We start from the raw sequence: 18,383 nt of genomic DNA, 5'->3' as shown, positions 1-18,383 counted from the left end.
TCACTTACACAAAGACAAGCAAAGCAGGTTAAAAGATTTCAATTTGAGATCTTTGTTTCTTCGGGATGCAAGCAAGCCAAGATGTTTGGTTCATCGGATTTAGCCCATGTTTCACGTCGCCATCATCAGTCACTTTTCATATCAGTCTCTCTTTCGATGACCCTTCCTCCGTTTCAGATGGAGACAGATTTATAAATCTTATCCTGCGGATTTTGCAACTAATCGTTTCCAGCCTCACAGCACACGTGGTTCTTCAACCTGCTGCTTCACTTCTTCGGGAGGGATTGAGCTTGCGGAGGAGTGATTAGTCTGGTATCTCAGACCCACCTCTGGGTTTGGTAATCTCTGTTAATCTAGTGTAAGGTGGACGAGATTACTGCTCCGTAACTCTCATGCTGTCTTAGTCTGAACGACCACCTAAAAAAGAAAAAAAAGAAAGAAAAAAAAAGTAGGACAGAGGCAAACATCTGGATAAAGCCATTAAGAAAGGCTGAGACACGTTTGTTTACAATGTCATCCATGTCATGGTAATTCTAAAATCTTAATCAGCATCAGGATGTATTCTTTGGTTTTTGAAGACATTTAACCTCTCCTCCAAAAGGTTCTGCTTTAAGTGACCGATGAGAGTTCCAGGTATTTAACCTCTTGTTGGACCATGTTGAGTTTATCATGTTGTTGACCTATCTGCTCATTTATCCAAAGAGGGATGTCTGAATAGAATAATGTGTAGCTCAATGGTGATGCCAAAAGACAACAGCCAGCTCCTCCAGTTAAAACTCAGCATTCTACCTGCATGTAACATATAAGGAACATGTGGTATATATATTGAGGTTCCTCTCCAGATGATTTCACCACCATTTCATGTGATGGTGGCATGGGGCAACAACATGACCACAAACGAGTTTAAATGCCTGGAACCCCCCCTCATAACTTGTCATGAGTAACCAGTGACTAATTTTGGATGGATTAATTCAGTCCATCAGATCAGCTCATGGTGCAAAGTGAGGACACCACTAGCCAAGTACAGATGGCTTTTTTTGCAATCATGCTCATATTTTTGCACACATATGAATTGTGTAGGACAAACAACATATGTAATGTTTGTATGTTGATATATATATATGTGTGTGTGTGTGTGTGTGTGTATATGTATGTACACTGTATGTATGTATGGAAATATAGATAAGTTTGGAGTATACCTAGAATATAGTACATCTGTGTATTTTTAAGGACTATACAGAGGTATATATGCTTATTTATTTAATTTTCTGCTTTTATTTTTCTCAGGAGAGATGGGAGAGGGATTTATTTTACATAGTCTTGATATTTATAAGTTTTAAGTGCTTTTTAACCTATTTGTGTGTTTGTACATGTATATACTAGTCAGATATTCCTGTCTTTTTTAGTGGAGCCATGCTTGTTATTTCATTCTGCTTTGCATCGCTTTTGACACTGCTGACAAATAAACCTGAATCTGACATTTATTTGATGTAGTATGACAACTATAGACAAAGCAAGTTATGACTAGTAAATAGGGCAGGAATAAATGAGTAGTTACTTTATTCTGCTCTTTTTTGGATCAGTAGAGGAACGACTAAAAATCAGCACCCTGCTTAAATCTACTTTGTTAAGTAACACAAACCAAGCCAGAAATCTGGGCGTTATCTTGGATTCTGAGCTGAATTTTTAGCAGTAATCTCTGAGAAAAACGGCCTTTTATCACCTGGAGAGCATTGCTAGGATTAAAGGATGGATGTGTCAGAGTGACTTGGAAAAACTGGTCCATGCATTAAATTTCAGCAGACTGGACCACTGGAACAGTTTATTAACAGGTTTACTACAAAAGTTGGTCGGACAGTTGCAGCTGATCCAGAATGCTGTTGCTCAGGTTCTCACCAGAAAGGTGGATCATATCCCTCCTCGCTGCAGGAAAAGGGCCAGAATCCTTAAATATCTGTACTTCTTTGAGTATGTAAAAAATTCAGACCATTTCTGGTGCATACCAAGACCTGTTTTGAGGTCTTTATTCTGGCTCCCTAAAGAGTTGATTTAAAAATTCTGCTGCTGTTTAATAAATCTTTAACACAGTACATCTCAAACCTTCAGGTATACTATGAACCCTCCAGGCAAGTTAGGCTTGCTTTCTATTCCCAGAGTTAGGAGCAAACATGGAGAGGCTGCTTTTAGTTTTTAGACACCTTTAAATTTGAGATTTGATAAATTTAATTCGGATACAAAAAATGAATTAAATGCATACCTATTTAGTTTTATGGTGGTTCTGAGGTTCCCAAACATTTCCATGATGATCACACTCTTTAATTTTGGTTAAAATAAATAATCATTCATGTTTTAAATTAAAATAAGTCTTTCACTGTGCAACAGAGTTAATTGCAAATCTTGATTTACTAAATTTAAACATGATTTAGCTAAACTCCCATTATGAACGGGGTCATTTTAAATTAATCTTTAGTCTTGATAATGAAGGAAAACAGCTTTAAGACAATTTAGTCTTAAACATTTAAACATATATTGCTGGTGATTTTTGGGGTTAGTTTTAGTTCTGATACAAAATGGAAGAACAGCAGAATATTAAGATCCCAACTAAATTAAATCTAAAAATGTGCTTTGCTGCTCTTTCCGTGTGAGATATCATCTCATCAGGATGAGCCCAAAATCTTTCAGCCCAAGCGTGTGATTAGAAAATCCAGCAGCAGCTTACAGAGTCCAACTTCTAGCTAGATACTGTTTGTATTGCAAGATAAAGAATCATTTAAAAAGAAAGAAAAACACACCTACCACATCAGGGAACCCAGGAGAGGTTCAGTTTGGGATTCTTCCAGCGTCCCTAAAGCATGGATTCAGCATCCTTCATCATTCTCATCACTCTCTCCGCTGTCTTGGGTGAGCTTCCATCAGAAACCCACCCAGATTTCCTCTAATCCTCATAAGTCCATCTGTTACTTTCCCTCCCCTTCGCTCCTCAAACTGTGTCCATTCCTTCATCCCCGCAGCTTTTTCTCCATCTCTGTGGTCTTTTTCTTTCTTCTCTCCTGACCCATAATGATTAATTTGACACCATGGTATAGAACTGCTTGGATTGAGATGACTGTGATAGTGTTGTAATCTCATGGTACATGCTGCTCTTTAGACTTTTGAACCTTCTTAACATAATCCAGCTCAGCTGTACAGTTGTGGTCAGATGTTTACATACACTTGTCAGGGACATGAATGTCATGGCATAATTACACTTTCTATGATTTCTTTTAAGCCTGCATCACTTCCATGGCCCCAAAACAGGCACGTTGTATTAACTGGTGACCCTAAAATTGATTGTAGGCTTGAGTGTATGCCACTGTTTCCACTCTGATGGACTGGCAGCCTATCATTTCCCTAAAAGACAGCTGGGATGGGCTTTAACACCCCCATGCCCATGCAATCATGAACGTAATAATGTGGGTTGCTTGGATGATTTTTCTTTGAACTGTTCTTTTTCTGGTGTACTTGCTGAAAACATTATATACAACACACATAAAACTTACAATTACCGTGGCTTGTATCAGATTTTCACTGCATGATTATTGAGGCCTAAAACATTTGTGATTAATATATTGTTATCGATTGGAAAAAAGAAAAACTGATTGTTCTGAGACTTTTTGTATTATTTTGTTGGAATCCAAATTAAACTTAAAGGCACAGTTTGTATGAATTACTGACATTCAGTGGTAAAGATGGACATAGAAATTAGTTTAAATGCCAAAGCCAGTTGTGAATGGACGGTGGCCATCAGTGGCCAAAAAGTCTTCCAGACATAAATGCGGTTTCATCTGGACGTGGATCCAGTGGGTTCAGGTGCAGCAATGACTGCTTTACAGGGCTTGAATTACACAGGGGCTTTCGGGGTAGCCTTAGCTTCAGGCGTGCACTGCAACTTCACAAGTCACATGAATGCACAAATACATTAGTGCATGTAATGTGGTCAACAACATGGCTACTTCCAAAAACATTGTGCTACTGCTGTATGCAGCTTGTTCGATCTGGAACATCTCATATAACAAAAAGTTCTTTAAACCATAAAAAGCAGCAAATTGAGATGTTGTTGTTTTGGTGTCTTAAAGTATTCAGCTAACAAACAAAGCTGCTGCCCACGATAAGAGAAAAAGAATGGATCACCTGTGTTGTTTGGAAATTTATTTAATAAATTAAATAAATTACTTAACACAGAATGCTGACAAATTAACGCTTTCTTTTAAAGAAACAATATTAAACTTATGGAAAAATTAAATGTAACCCTAAAGTGAACTATTTTTAGAGCTTCCACCAGGTTCCCCTTAGCTCTCTCGTAATTCCAACCATGCTTTTTAGGCATTTCTTGTAGTTCTATCACCTATCAAACAAGGCTGGGGCAGCAGTTTTAAAGTTCAGAGGGTTGTCACCTCGCACACGGAGTTGTGGGCATTCAGCATAGATGTTCACAAGTCCTTTTATGCCAAGCCAAGTCAAGTCTTTGACCTCAAGTTCTTAGGTCTGCTTAGAAGACTGCATTATAATATCCAAGGAATTTAAAATCTGTACTCACTTTTTATTAGTAACAGATCTGATCTTTAGCTTAAACTGACAAATGCTCTGTCCCTCTGTTCTGGACACTTTATTTGTTTCACTGAATTTGGAAAACCTGTAGATTAACATGGAAATTTATCAAACAGCTCTCATTATAACGGTTTCTAATCTGTATAAAAATCCATCTGGACCCATGGAGAAATTTTCCAAACTAATACTACAGTACGTACATTTTCTTCCTGAATATAGAGTGGTAGGCCAATGTGCTGCACTCTACTGCAGGATAACCAACTTTGCTGCAGGTTTCAGACGTTTCCCTGCAGCACCACACCTGACTCAAATGACAGCTTATTGTCAAGTTCACAAGCCTCTTAATGACCTCGTGAAAATTTGACTCAAGTGCATTGCAGGAAGTAAACATGTAAAATCCACAGGACTATAGTTGGTGATCCCTGCACTAGTGCATCAGAAAAATCCTAAAGGGTTTGAAATAACTGAGAGGAGGACAGAAAACATTCATTTTAAATATTTTAAAACTCGATATTTTAATTAAGTTATATCCAATACTTGCAGGCCCGGTGATAATTCCTTACATTCTTAAATCAGCACAGATGCACTTGACCCGGTAAAACTGTTATTTACAGGACATCTGATCACAGTTTGGTCCTAGTTTGTTATCATGGCAAACTCAACAGTTTATGTAAACTATGTTCAGTAAATGTTCAATGGAGCCAATCTGATGGAGTTAACATTATTTTATTACAAAGGTAGTAATGAGCTAACATTGCTGTGGTGGCGCTAAGCTCGCTGCTAACATAGATGCCAACTTACTGAGCTTGTTAAGCATTTCAAAGCCACAGTGTTTTGTTACCTTATCAGCGTGGAATCAAATAACATTTGTGCTGTTTATATTTGTACTGTAGGACTTTCATGGCTGAAAGTAACAACTATAGTTACTATGAACACCTTCTTGTTGTAGGTTAAATTGTGATTCTGTAGTACACAGGCTTAGCCTACAAGTCAGCAACCATGGCTGGTGTCACCTTTGTGCTACACATTTAGATTTCATGCAAGCTTACAGAGGTTTTAATCACTTAAGTGGTTCATGCTCAAGGGGAAAAATATTCATTAGTTATTTTAATTATTTGGGAACTGGAATGCTATAAATAAGAAGCTTTTGTTCAGGATTATCTAACCTGACTTGCACGTGTTAAAAAAAAAGAAGCAACATAAAGACTCAGCTAACCATTATGTCCTAATGTAACACATATGCTGACAAACTGTCAAATTCACAATCTCTCCTCTCTGTTTTTAGACACTAAGCTCCTCTCTCAGTGAATGGAAAGACTCAGATCCGGCTCAGCTGTTTATCCTACATCTCTACCAATTCTGTAATGGCTTCCACTTATCTCACACTTCTAAATTAATCAGGAAATAACTGAATGAGTGAATTAATGGAATGGTTAAATAACTAGTTTTTGTCCATCATATTGTACACAAAAAATCTCAAGTGGCTACAAATGCTCATAATTTCATTTCCAATATCACTAAAAAGTGCAGAATATGTGAATATGCAAATATTTGTAGTGGATTGTAAATGTCTTTAAGCTCCATTTAATGTACATTGTGCAAACGTATGAGTTTCTAAAACAGCTTCGTGACCAAAATGCTGAAACATTGATAGATGAAACTGAAGATGATAAAGGGAGAAATTGACCAAATAAATAGGATTAAATCTAATGTGCAACTCAGTTTTCAACAGTCTTCACAGTGCATGTTAAATATTCACTAAGGAAAGAAATCTTTTAAGTGCTGTAATGCACATAAAAAAAGAAACTAGGAAAATGTAGTTTTAGCAGGATATTCTGGATTGTATACAACATGAATCCTCAATCCTGGTTCTTTAGGGCCGGTGTCCTGCAGGTTTTAGAGGCTGCAATTAGCAGACTTGTGCAGAGCTTGAGCAGAAATCAGGTGTGTTGCAGAACGGAAACTTCTAAAACCCGCAGGACGCCAGCCGTCAAGGACCAGGATTAAGGGGTCCCTGGTATGAAGCGTCCAGACAGCAAATGCAAGCTTTTGCAAATCTGAATGCATTTATGGCCCTCTTGTGGCGGCGTGAGGCAGGATCCTTTTGCTACAGAAAAAAGCTGAATATGAAGAAAACAGCATCTATCTAAAATCAAGTTTAAAGAAAATATTATTAAATAAATTGAGAGAAAAATTCAGATAATTTGCAACAGAAAAATGAAACTGACAACTTTGTGTATAATTTTATTTCTCAAATGTACTGTATACTGTCACAGTTTACAACACAGCTTTTAATTTAAATACACAGCAAAATAAATTCATTTAATACAAAATTAAATCAGAAAAATAATAAGTCACATGGACGTGTAGCCATCCTGACACCTCTTTACTCTAACACTTCTCTAATGTGTTTCAGTCCAATTTACACAAATGTCCACGTTTAGCAGGACACATATGACCCTGGTAAACACAAATAATGCTAACAACTCTAAAGTGACCTCTTAAATGTCATCGGCCCTGACTGCTCTCAGAGTGGCTTTAATTGGCGGATGTTTTCATAGCTTATTAACTTGTCCTGCTACTCTTCGCACTCTCAAAATGAAATGTTAAATCAGCTTCACGTTGCTGTCTGAAATCACATAAACGAAGCGTGTGCTGAAATACATTATCATTCACTCATACATCAAATAACTGAAGGGCAGACACACACACACACACACACACATTACGGTGTATAGTCAGACAGCATGCACATAAAGAAGTTTTCAAATTTGGGTTTTATTTAGCCAACGCTGCAGCTAAAAGTTTGTTTCTTTGTTAATGTTGGGACATACACATAAGATGCATTTCCATAACGATGAATCCAGAATGACAAACCTAAACCAGGAAGTTAAAGCCACTGCTGGTTACCAAGTGAAGTTATAATCTGATCCAAATCACATCAGGCCAACCTGCCCGCTAGTTACACCATCATCAAAGTTCACCTGAATTTGAGCTGGAGGCCGCTGCTGCATCGATAATTAATCAAGCAATAACTCAATCACTAAATAGATCAATAAATAGATTCTAACACTCCGATATACAGTATACTTCAAGGTTTTATCTGTAATTATTTCCACTATTTACATCAGCACGATAAATACTGCACATCCACACCGCGTGCACACACTTCACACACACACGGGCCGTGTTGTATAAATACATGCACGCTCAATGAAAACCTACAGTGATGTTTTTCCATTAATGTTTCACATGTCCCATCAAAGAACCATACAACACTCACATACACAGTAATTCTTCAGTGGTTTCACAAAGACACTCACTCTTAGGCGCTCTCTGTTTCTCAGACTTGTGCACGGAAAATAAATCCAACAGATTTGTTGGAGTTTGCAGATTTTCTTTGTGGATTTTTGATAACATGATGAGCTCCGTCTATCTAATTAATGGATGTTTTATTAAATAAATGTGAGGAGATTTCACAGAGGGGATGCAAGCATGGGGGGGGGGGGGCTGAAGGATTATATTTTATACCTTCCAGGTAGCCCCTGATTTCACATCTGTAATTTTAGTGTCTTTCAAGTTAAAAGCTGGGACAGAACAAGCAACCTTAAACTCATCTCAACTGGGAAGACACGGAAGTGAATTATTAGTTTTCAAAATGCTTTTTTGTGTGCACTGAAGGACATGGCAACAGCTGAGCTTGTCAAAGTATGCACAACTGACAAAATCAATCTCTTTTCAAGTGTTTCTCCAAGCTACACACCGTCCCAATAAATGGGAAATTAAGAAAAAGGTGGAAATGAAAGGCTTGATTTTCATTACATGGTGAACAGAAACCAGAGGCTACCTGTGCAGTCAACATGAAGGAAATCTGTAATCTTCTAGCTACAACATGCAGAAGTACCCTCTGTAGTGCTTTGCTGATTTGTTCAAAAACAAAAATTCAGTTTGGATATATGAAAGAAGCTTTACATGTCCACCTGTCAGAACAGGAATGGATTGTTGTTTTTGTTGATTGTCTCATCCAGCCCACTGCCTACGAGACTACCACCTGTGGTTTGTGGACTGGAAGATCTAAAGATACCTGCTCCTGCTGGGTTGTTCTCTCCTATGAAACTGGATAGAGCATGTCCAGTTCCTAAAGGATTACTCCCAGATTGCGCCATTCCCAGTCCTATTTGTGGATATGGAGGTTGTACCATTCTAATTTCTGGAACCGCCTGGAGCATACTGGCAGCATATCCTAGAGCATATGATGGTTGCAGGAACAGGGGAGTTTCACCTGTAGGATTGGTAGCACCAAAAGCAGGTGAAATTGCAGCACTTGGGGGTGCTAGGCTGGAATAATAAGCTGATGTTTCAGCAAAAGCTCCAGATGTGGCCATAGGAGCAGCTGCTATGTCCTTAGCTTTGAAATTGCCTGGGAAATGAAGACAGTAACAGGATGGTAGGGAAATGAGGGGAAAGGGTGAAGGAGGGATTTACAGTTTGAAGTATTTCAGCAAAGAGAAAATGCACCAGAGCAGAGAGAGGGGGTGAGACAATTGTTGCTTGTTAATATACACTAGTTACTTCACAATAGGTCACTAATGCTCATACACACACATACATAACATCTATACATGACAGCAAGACCACAGGGGGAGGAACATCACAATCACAATAAGCTTTTCCATACAAACTAATACTATACTAATGTCAAAACTGTCTGCACCCCCCTCTCTGTGTACCTGTCTCTCTCTGGACTGAAGACTTCAGCTGAGCTGTAGTGGAATGCATTTGAAACGTCCCCCACTGAGCGACTTACATTTAGCATCTCAGCCAACGAAGCTGATTGGGCATCCTTTTGAGTCAAGTGAGCCACAAGTACTTCCACATAAAGTCAAAAATGGTATCTGTCACCCAGAGTGAAGCTCTCTTTCTGTCCTTACCGATGGCTTGTGTTTGGGCAGAGAGCGTGCTGATGAGGGGGCGTTGTCCGGGTTTGGGGTTAGAAGAAAACAGATCGTCCAAGTCAACCAGTGATGCCCCAGCAGAACCCAGGAAGGAAGCGGCCTTTCTGTATTTATCGTCCTCCTGCAACATTTGCTTTCCTGCAAAAAAATAAAGGTCCAATGCTACTCTAAAAGGTGTTTTCTTTTGGGGGACAGGCCAGGGAGGAAGAGAAAGCAAAGCGGGAGAGAAAGTTAATTGATTAAGATTGTTAGCTGCCTGCTGATTGATGGGAAGATGGAAATGAAATGAAGATAAAAATGGAGGAAAATTAGACATGCAAGTCACTTTTTGCACAGTTAAAAAGTTAACGTAAGCACAGACAAAAGCACACAGTTTAAGCCTACATGTCAGCAGTCTACTCAGAATTTAATGAGCTGAATCATAGTGGGGCTTTAGACGGCCTAATGAGAAGCAGACAGTCAGAGGATGTTAATATGAATGATTGATGGATCACAGAAATATATGTTCAGGCAGTCATATAGAATTTACCTGCACCGCTGCCACCTGTGTTGCTTGGTGCACCCCAGGGATCATTGTTCTTAGATGCTCCATCTCCAAAGGGGTCTCCAGATGGGGAGGAGTCTGAAGGTGGAGCAGTTGCACCCCATGCATCGTCTGCATTGACTGGAGCTGAAGCTAAATTGTTAAATGAAGCATAAAACAGTCTCAAACAGGAGAAAACAAAAATGGAATTTTAATATGTCGACCTGAAACAAAAAAGTTATTTTTCTAATTTATTTACTTTATCTTGATGTTTAATAGGAGAAAGAAAAATATTGATGTGTTTGAAAATGATCAGCAGGTAAAAGCATGCACATGTTGCATCAGATCAGTGGGTTAATGCGTAACTGTCCTCTATTTGTTAGTCTTTCACAGGTAGCACCAACTCCTTTTATGGAAAGAGATGTTTTATTATTTGCATTTAACTATATGTTCATTTAACAATCCCTCCTGCCATCCAAGAACTAGGCAGATATTCTGCACTGACTAAATGATCTAAAGCAGTGGTTCCCAACCTATTTTCTTTGGGGACCCCCCCAAACTTCATACTAAAAAGCCATGGGTCCCCCTGCCCCACGCTGTGCTGCAACCATGCTTGGTTTTATGGTTTGAAAGTGAGATTGTCACCACAAGTAATGTATTTTGTCTGAGGTCGGTCCTTTGATAAAGCCGAAGTTAAATGTACAACAATATAGCCTTACTCTTTTTCTTAAGAAAGGGACAATGTGTGGACATTGATCACAATGGCTCTAAATGTTCAAAGCCTCAGGGGACCCCCGGTGCTCTCTGGGGGGCCGGACCCCAGGTTGGGAACCACTGATCTAGAGCATATTTTAAAAATCTAAATTTCGTGTTACTTATTATTCAGTGAGAAAAAGACTTTTTAAGACATGTTATCTTGGGGGTCGTGGCTCAAAAAGTTTGGGAACCACTGAAACTCAGATAGTATGAGAAACTGATCTCGCAATCAAGTTGACTGGTTGTTGCTTCTGATTTTCTGCTATTATGCAGAGCGGTTTCAGATTATGTTCCTGTACAAACAATTTTTTAACAACACCCACAAAACTGTTTGCTCTTAGAAATGTAAATAGATTACAAGATCCGACAGAGGCAGCTGTAAATGCAGTTTTTAGTTACCTTCCTGCTGATCTAACCTAGCACCTGCTGATAGAAGAATTTGAAATTACAAAATTTACTGCCATCTGGTGGTAAAGATGGGTATCGAAATGCCAAGCACAGCTGTGAATGGACAGTGGCTGTCATTGGCCAAAATTCCAGACATAAACCTGTTTTCATCTTGGAGTGGATTCATTGGCCCCATATGTAGCAAAGACTGCACTACAGGTAACTACTTGTGTCCATGTGTACTGTCTTCTTCCATGTGGCTATGAAGGTGTTACCTATCCCAAACGGTTCTCTAGCATCCATCAAACAAAGCCAGCACTGCAGTTTTAAACTTCACACAGAGTTGTTTGTCCATGCAGAGACACCATAATAAAAATGCCACATTGCTTTTTTTCCTTCTGTTTGTGATCCTTTTGATTTTGTTTGTCACTTGCAACCCTCTTATCTCTCTCTGCAAGTCACCCTGGCTAAACGTTGTGGTGCTTGATGATCCCTCTTTCCTGTCTCCCCAGCTGGTCGAGGCAGATGGCTGCCTTCCCTAAACTGAGTTCTGTCCAAAGCTTTTCCTTGTTGTTAAAAAGCTATTTTTTCCCCTTTCCCACCGTCACCTGCCGCCGTGTGCATGCTCAGGATGAGGAGTTTAATCAAAGGCAAGATTCAATGCAATCCCCTAAATTTCCTTAGATGAATATTTTTTTCCTGAATTGGCTTGTTGGAACATATTAATCAGACTAATGTAGATTTGTTTTAATTGGATCACAATGACTTGGCTTGAATTGATTATATCTTTAAAGTGCCTTGAGATGACGTTGTTATGAATTGGTATTTAAAGCTGAATTAAACTTCTAAGCTGTTATTATATCTGAAACTCTGTTATAACTACTTGTTGAAAAAAACTGATCATGGACTATGTGAATATAAAGATGCATTCTTATGTTACAAGAATTAGCAACGATGCTTCAGAGTTTTTTCATTTGTTTCTTACCTGGGGCTCCCCATGGGTCGTTGTCTGGCGCGCTTGAATCCCCGAATGGGTCAGAATTATCAAGAGGTGAAGAGGCACTTGCTCCATCCCCCCAGGGATCTCCACTCTTTGTTTCCTTTGGAGCAGAAGTTGCCCCCCAGGCATCTGCACCATCTTGGGGCAATGCCTCTGGAGGGGCATTAAAGGGATCTGAGGCATCATCTTTTGGTGGGCTTGCTGGCACTGTGAATGGGTCCTCTTTAGGGGGTGTTGACGGTGAAGCAAAGGGATCATCCTTTGTAGGTTTAGATGTTACAGAGAAAGGATCCTCTTGAGGGGGTGTTGTTGGTGCAGCAAAGGGGTCGCCTTTTGTAGGCATGGATGATGTAGATAAAAGATCCTCCTTTGGTGGTGTTGTCGGTGAAGTAAAAGGATCATCTTGAACAGGTTTGGTTGGTGTTGAAACAAGGTCTTTAGGTGGTGTTGTGGGAGTGGTGAAAGGATCATCTTTAGATAATGTTGGTTCTTGTTTAGGGGCAGCTGATGTTGGAGCAGTGAAAGGGTCATCTTTTGGGGTGTTAAAAGGATCTTCAGATGAGGTGGTAAAAGCGTTGTTTTGGGGGGCATTAAAAGGATCATCTTTAGGTGCAGTGAATGGATCGTCCTTGGGAGCATTGAATGGATCATCTTTAGGTGCAGTGAATGGATCGTCCTTGGGCGCATTGAATGGATCATCTTTTGGTGTATTAAACGGATCATCCTTGGGAGCATTAAATGGATCATTGTTCGAAGAACTAAAGGGATCTGGTTTATCTTTTGGTGCAGCAAATGGATCATCTTTGTTTTTGGGTGCACTGAAGGGGTCTGTGGCATCTTTAGGTGCACTGAAAGGGTCATCTTTTGATGCAGTAAAGGGATCAGATTTGCCTTTTGGTGTTGCAAATGGATCCTCTTCACTCTTTGGTGCCGCAAATGGATCTTTGTCAGTTTTTGCTGCTGCAAAGGGGTCTTGTCCATTCTTTGGAGCTGCAAAGGGGTCTTGTCCATTCTTTGGAGCTGCAAAGGGGTCTTCTCCATTCTTTGGAGCTGCAAAGGGGTCTTCTCCATTCTTTGGAGCTGCAAAGGGGTCTTCTCCATTCTTTGGAGCTGCAAAGGGGTCCTCATCAGTTTTTGCTGCTGCAAATGCATCTTCAGTTCTGGCAGGAGCTCCCCAAGCATCACTCCTCGGCTCCTTGGGAGCTCCCCATGCGTCCGATTTCCCTTCCTCCTCCTCTTCTTCTTCTTTCTCTCCTCCCCAAGCATCAACTTTCGTGTCAGCACCTTTACCTGCATCCTCCCATTTAAGCTCATCTTCACTCATCTTGGCCTAGAATACAAAAATTGAGAACTGGTCAATGCAACACACTTTTGTGATGACAAAACTATTGTGTTGATATACAAGATTAAAGTAAATATTGATCATAATACATGTGAGTCAACATTTAACAGTACTGCAGCAGTGTAGGATAATACTGGTGAAATTGCTGCTTCCATGTAAATTTGCTATTGCTGTGTTTTGTACTTGCAATACACTCACCCTTCTCGCCACCTCTTTCTTTTCAGATTCCTCTCGAAGACGCTCCTCTTTGCGGGCTTCGAAGGAAGCGGTCAGGTCAGCCACAGAAGGTATGTTGGACAATGATGGAAGTCCTGTAGCCCCAGCAACATAGCATGGCTTGTAGTTGGGATCCTTTACATCATCTGCAGATGAGCCTGGTCATAACGGATATGAAGGAAATTAAAAGAGATTTATGTTAGACAGGTAAACTAGAACAATGACAAATATTAAGCAGTGATCCTTTAAGGAAAAAAAATGGCTTACCAGCAGCACCTTTTGATGTCTTTTCTCTGGTCTTTACAGCAAATTCTCTCTCTGCCTTCAGTTTGTCATCATCCTCCATTAGAACAAGAACAACTTTGGCCTTCTCCCTTACATTTGCACCCTAAGATAAAGATGGCTACATTAGACTGGAAATTGGCCTCAACTATTTCAGAAAGCTCCCCCCTTGGCAAACGTACTTTTACAAAAAAAACAACCAAATGATACAGGTCTTGTAAAATAATATTTATGTCTAATATTTAAACAAAAACAATAATTATATTCAGTAGAATATAAAAAAAATCTCACTTGAACCCTGCAAATGTTGTCAAAACTGTATGTTTCCTGTGTTTGTGAATCTAAAAAGCATAAACGGTTTTTGCTTTTGTTTTGAACCGGACCTGGAGTTTAGAAATAAGTGTGATGACATTAATGTTTTAGTGCCAGTAATGGATAACCTTTATGTATATTGTGTGCAGCCATTTAATGGAAGCTAAAAGGCTGACTGCCTTGGACATTATCTGAAGGTAAGTATCACCTGATCTTTGCCATCCTTTTCCACAAAGCGATACTCTGTGAGAGCCTTGACGATGTAAACGTTGTCTTTCATTTTCAGCAGCACACGATCATCACCGGTTTTCAATATGTACTCCAGCAGTGTCAGAGACTGGGATGAAGCAGATGATCAGAAAAAAATAGTATAGCAGGACAAACTACACAGGCAATTCATAAAGTCTTCTTAAAACTGCTACAACTTCACTTTAAATTTCCATGTTATTCAGGAATTCACTCAGTACAAGTGATGAAATGAATAAAACTTTGTGTCAGTATGAAGTAATGATTCATGTAAAAAAGATAAAGATGGTAATAACATTGGTGGAACTGATCACTGATAACTGTAACCTCATAAAATAACCTTAAAAAATTTATGTAATCTGCAAATGGATCATTTGGATCACAAGGCCTATTTTTTGTCTCCTTTACCCAAAATAAACATATATAGTATGTCTTTACAAGTACTACAGATATATCAAAATCAAGATCAAGTGTTACTCTGTCAGAGTAAATTCACCTGGAACAGTGTAGAAAATTCAAATGGTTATCTCACCACATTACTCCACAACTGGAGGATAGCAGCTTGATTCATCTAGGAATTCAAGGTATCTTTATTATCCCGTGAGGGTAAATTCTTGTACAGCCAGCAGCCAATTAGTGATGTTTGATGAGCAACTGTGCAAAAGTAAAAGCTAAAAAATGTGAACCCGAGCAGTTTTACAGATATTTTAATAAAGGTGTTGATATCTTGGAAACCCACCAACTGATTTTGATAACTGAACCCTCTATCAATTGTCAGAGTCAGGAGAATGGAGGGATAGCCCCCAAATGCACCTTAGAAACACCATGAGGTTCTAGAAAGAGTGAACAGCAGGATTTTATATTATAGGAAGAGTGAATACTATAAATACTATTCAACCTACATTTTTAAAGAAACTACCAGGACCTTCATGGACCATTTCAAACAAAGACTGAGTTGTTGGAAACACAGCAGCAGAGGTTTTTAGAGCTGGAATATAACTTTTAACCACAGAACAGCAAAGGCAAGACATGCGTTGTGATTTGTTTTTGTTTGCTGCTGCCTGGCTGCTAGCTCACTGAGGTTTTGCTCCACAGTGATGATACAGACATCTTTGTAATTAACAGAATCTCTGCTTTCATATGATGACTTGTGTGTGTGGTTTGCATGAAGTGGAGAAATTATCAGACGCTCTAAAGTGGACAGTGCTGTTCTCATGTTTTTGTTCCATGTTCATTTAATTGCTTGAGGTCTGAATTGTGTTTTGTTTTTTACCAAGGCTTGGTTAAGTCTTTTAGTTATGGTCTCCCTGTGGTTTTGGCGTGCTACATGTTAGGATTGATGCTACCCATCATGTGCAAAGATCTTTAGTACTGCACATATCTCATGCTGCCCCCTGAACAATGAGGAAGTTAACTGTACATTTTAGTTAAGCTTTAACAACTTCTATGCCTGACTGAACTGTACCAAATGCGATTTAAATTCTTAAATATAGCAAACTCCAGCACAGTAAATGCAAAATTTCCCTGTTTGATAGAGAACATTGCTATTTTTTACCCATTCTCACGAATTACAAATAAAATGTCACAGCAGCTAAATGCTGGCATGAATGTGGTTTATGAATGATGGACTAACTCAGCAAAAAGAAAAGACAGACACATTGGATTGTCAGCTTGTATTGTTGAGCCCATGCATGCAGTTTGTTTATAATAAAAAACAGATTGAGAGCAAATTTATCTGAAAATTATCTGTTATAACTAACACACTGATACATAAAGTTTTACCATCTATAGCCACAGTGATAAAATTACTCAAGACAATATCTGAGCAGAGTTTAGCATTTTTCTGAGTGTATCTCATTCCATCCCTCACCTTGTGAATATGTCTCCAGTTCCTGTCATCTTTCAGCCGTTTCCAGAGCATTGTCATGATTTCGTTGCAGGCAACAGCATTGTAAGTAAGATCAGAAATGTCAGCCATCTGAGAGCTGGATGGACCCCATGGGTCATTGGATGTTGCTTCTCTCACCTGCAAAAGAAGCAAACAGATAACTGCTGCTGTCTAATGCAGGTACAGAAAGTGTTAAGTAGTGGCAGCCTGAAAAAAGATGACTGCAGCAGTTTGAGAAAGAGGAAGAAGGGTAGTATTTCATCATGGTAAATAATATTATGTCTTGTTAGATCAGCAAAAGACATCTATTCCTTCCCATCCAGAACTAAAAACCAAATGTCAAGAATGTCTCACTGTGACATTAAAATACTGTAAAAATGTTTTTTTCTTTAGTTGATCTTCAGCCTCTTCACTCTATCAATACTTTAGTGGGACTATCATTTCCACAATTGTTCTTAATTGAACTTACAGAAGCTAGATGTGAAATATTTAATTGAATTGAGGTAATATCAAATAAATATGCTGATTAGTATAAGACTTTTGCCATGTCCTGATTTTAACCAGATAAACTTTATAAAGAACGGCCTGTAGAATAAAAACTTGAAACCTAATTTAGCAAATCAGAAAAGCTGGAGGAAGCCTCCGGCTTTTCCTTGAAAGTCACATCACCTGTGTAGCAATGGTAACAGATGCTAATGCAATTACCACAACAGCTGATTAAAATTGGTGATGTCTGGAGTCTGTCCAAAAGACCTGATTTAAGAAACAATCTGACTTCCCTGCAGTCTAAGTTAGCCCTAACAGTTCCTTGTACCTTGACCTCAGCCTCAGAGTAGTTCTGGACCAGGTTCTTCAGTTGCCGTCGGAGCATAGAGGTAGTCATGATTTCCAGCTGTGAGGTGGAGAATCAAACCACCGCAATCTGATGTAAAGAAAAACACAATACTGCTAGCGTAATGTGATGGGACAAAACAATTAACAAATATATGTTCACATATAAAAACACATGCACATACCTTCAAATAAATCTGCCTCTGTTCAGTAAAAGTCGAATTTTTAGTTGCTTGAGTGCAATTTGTGGCTCAGTGAGCGTCCATCCTGCTGCTCCCTGTCCCTCCTGACTGCTCTTGTTTGTGTCAGGGTGTCAGAAATCAGATCCTACAGCTGCAGGGAGGAACAAGTCAACATAAAAAGATGCTGAGGCAACGGTTGACAATGAGCAACAATCTCCAGACAATTATAAATGCGTGACCGCAAAGCTAAACTACACCTAGGTGTCAGCTTGTTTCTCCTTTTTACTTTGACGTTATCACTGCGACAAACAGATCCTCACCTAAGTTAGCTATGTTTGGCTAAGCTACATGCTAGTTAGCTGCCAGTATGCTGGTGCTGGGGTTAGAAAACATAAAGGAAAATCTTACTTAGAGTGCAACATGATGCTGAGTGTCACCCATATTAATTGTATGTTGTTTTGGTATCAAGTATCAAATCAATGGCGAGTCAATATACGCGTTTCAGGACCTCGGAGAGCGACCGAAGACAGCTAGCAGCCGTCAACATGGCTGACGGCCAAGCGATGTTATCAAGCAAGCAAAAGTCAGCTTAAACAGCACGCATTATGGACCAACGGAAGGGTTATTTAATCATGCAACTACCACTGCTTGTAGCTCAAACTGCCAATAATTGGTCTTGTGTTGTTTCGTCTATCAAACAGGCATATTTAGGGTAAAAATGCAGCACTAACCATGGGTAGCTTTCGGGAATCTTCGTGGAAACAGACGACACGACACAACAGTTTCCGCTTCCGCAGTTTTCAACACCTGCTTTTCCACGCCCCCTGACGATTTACATTTTATTTATTTATCTGTTAATTAATTAATTTATTTACA

At 39.3% G+C, this 18,383-nt stretch overlaps 1 protein-coding gene across 4 annotated transcripts; it reads right to left on the bottom strand.

The window, feature by feature from the left end:
• Positions 1 to 6,815: 6,815 nt before the first annotated feature.
• Positions 6,816 to 18,331, bottom strand: LOC121656794 (epsin-2-like). 4 transcript variants are annotated; one of them, XM_042011938.1, is made up of 11 exons: positions 18,239 to 18,331; positions 17,511 to 17,658; positions 17,309 to 17,416; positions 16,477 to 16,632; positions 14,569 to 14,697; positions 14,034 to 14,154; positions 13,749 to 13,924; positions 12,194 to 13,538; positions 10,072 to 10,218; positions 9,519 to 9,680; positions 6,816 to 9,007 (listed from the first exon to the last, which is right to left on the bottom strand). In XM_042011938.1, the coding sequence occupies exons 3-11, from the start codon at positions 17,375 to 17,377 to the stop codon at positions 8,571 to 8,573; spliced, it is 2,742 nt and encodes a 913-aa protein (XP_041867872.1). In that variant the 5' UTR covers positions 17,378 to 17,416; positions 17,511 to 17,658; positions 18,239 to 18,331; the 3' UTR covers positions 6,816 to 8,570. The 4 variants fall into 4 exon arrangements, with proteins under 4 accessions (XP_041867872.1, XP_041867874.1, XP_041867873.1 ...); XM_042011940.1 differs by having other exon boundaries at positions 14,043 to 14,154; XM_042011939.1 differs by lacking the exon at positions 18,239 to 18,331 and adding an exon at positions 17,916 to 18,083.
• Positions 18,332 to 18,383: the final 52 nt, after the last annotated feature.

The sequence above is a fragment of the Melanotaenia boesemani genome, chromosome 17 (assembly GCF_017639745.1).
Source record: "Melanotaenia boesemani isolate fMelBoe1 chromosome 17, fMelBoe1.pri, whole genome shotgun sequence".
Lineage (NCBI taxonomy): Eukaryota > Metazoa > Chordata > Actinopteri > Atheriniformes > Melanotaeniidae > Melanotaenia > Melanotaenia boesemani.
This window is presented reverse-complemented; position numbering and strand designations above follow the sequence as displayed.

Bases quoted from the DNA above. Each gene is read 5' to 3' on its own strand.
- LOC121656794 (XM_042011938.1), bottom strand. From the start codon at position 17,377: ATGACTACCTCTATGCTCCGACGGCAACTGAAGAACCTGGTCCAGAAC. The intron at 14,155-14,568 runs GTGATACTTACC...TCTTTATCTTAG, and splicing joins AAAAGGATGGCAAAGATCAG to GGTGCAAATGTAAGGGAGAA. The intron at 9,008-9,518 runs GTAAGGACAGAA...TTCATTTCCCAG, and splicing joins TGCCCAAACACAAGCCATCG to GCAATTTCAAAGCTAAGGAC.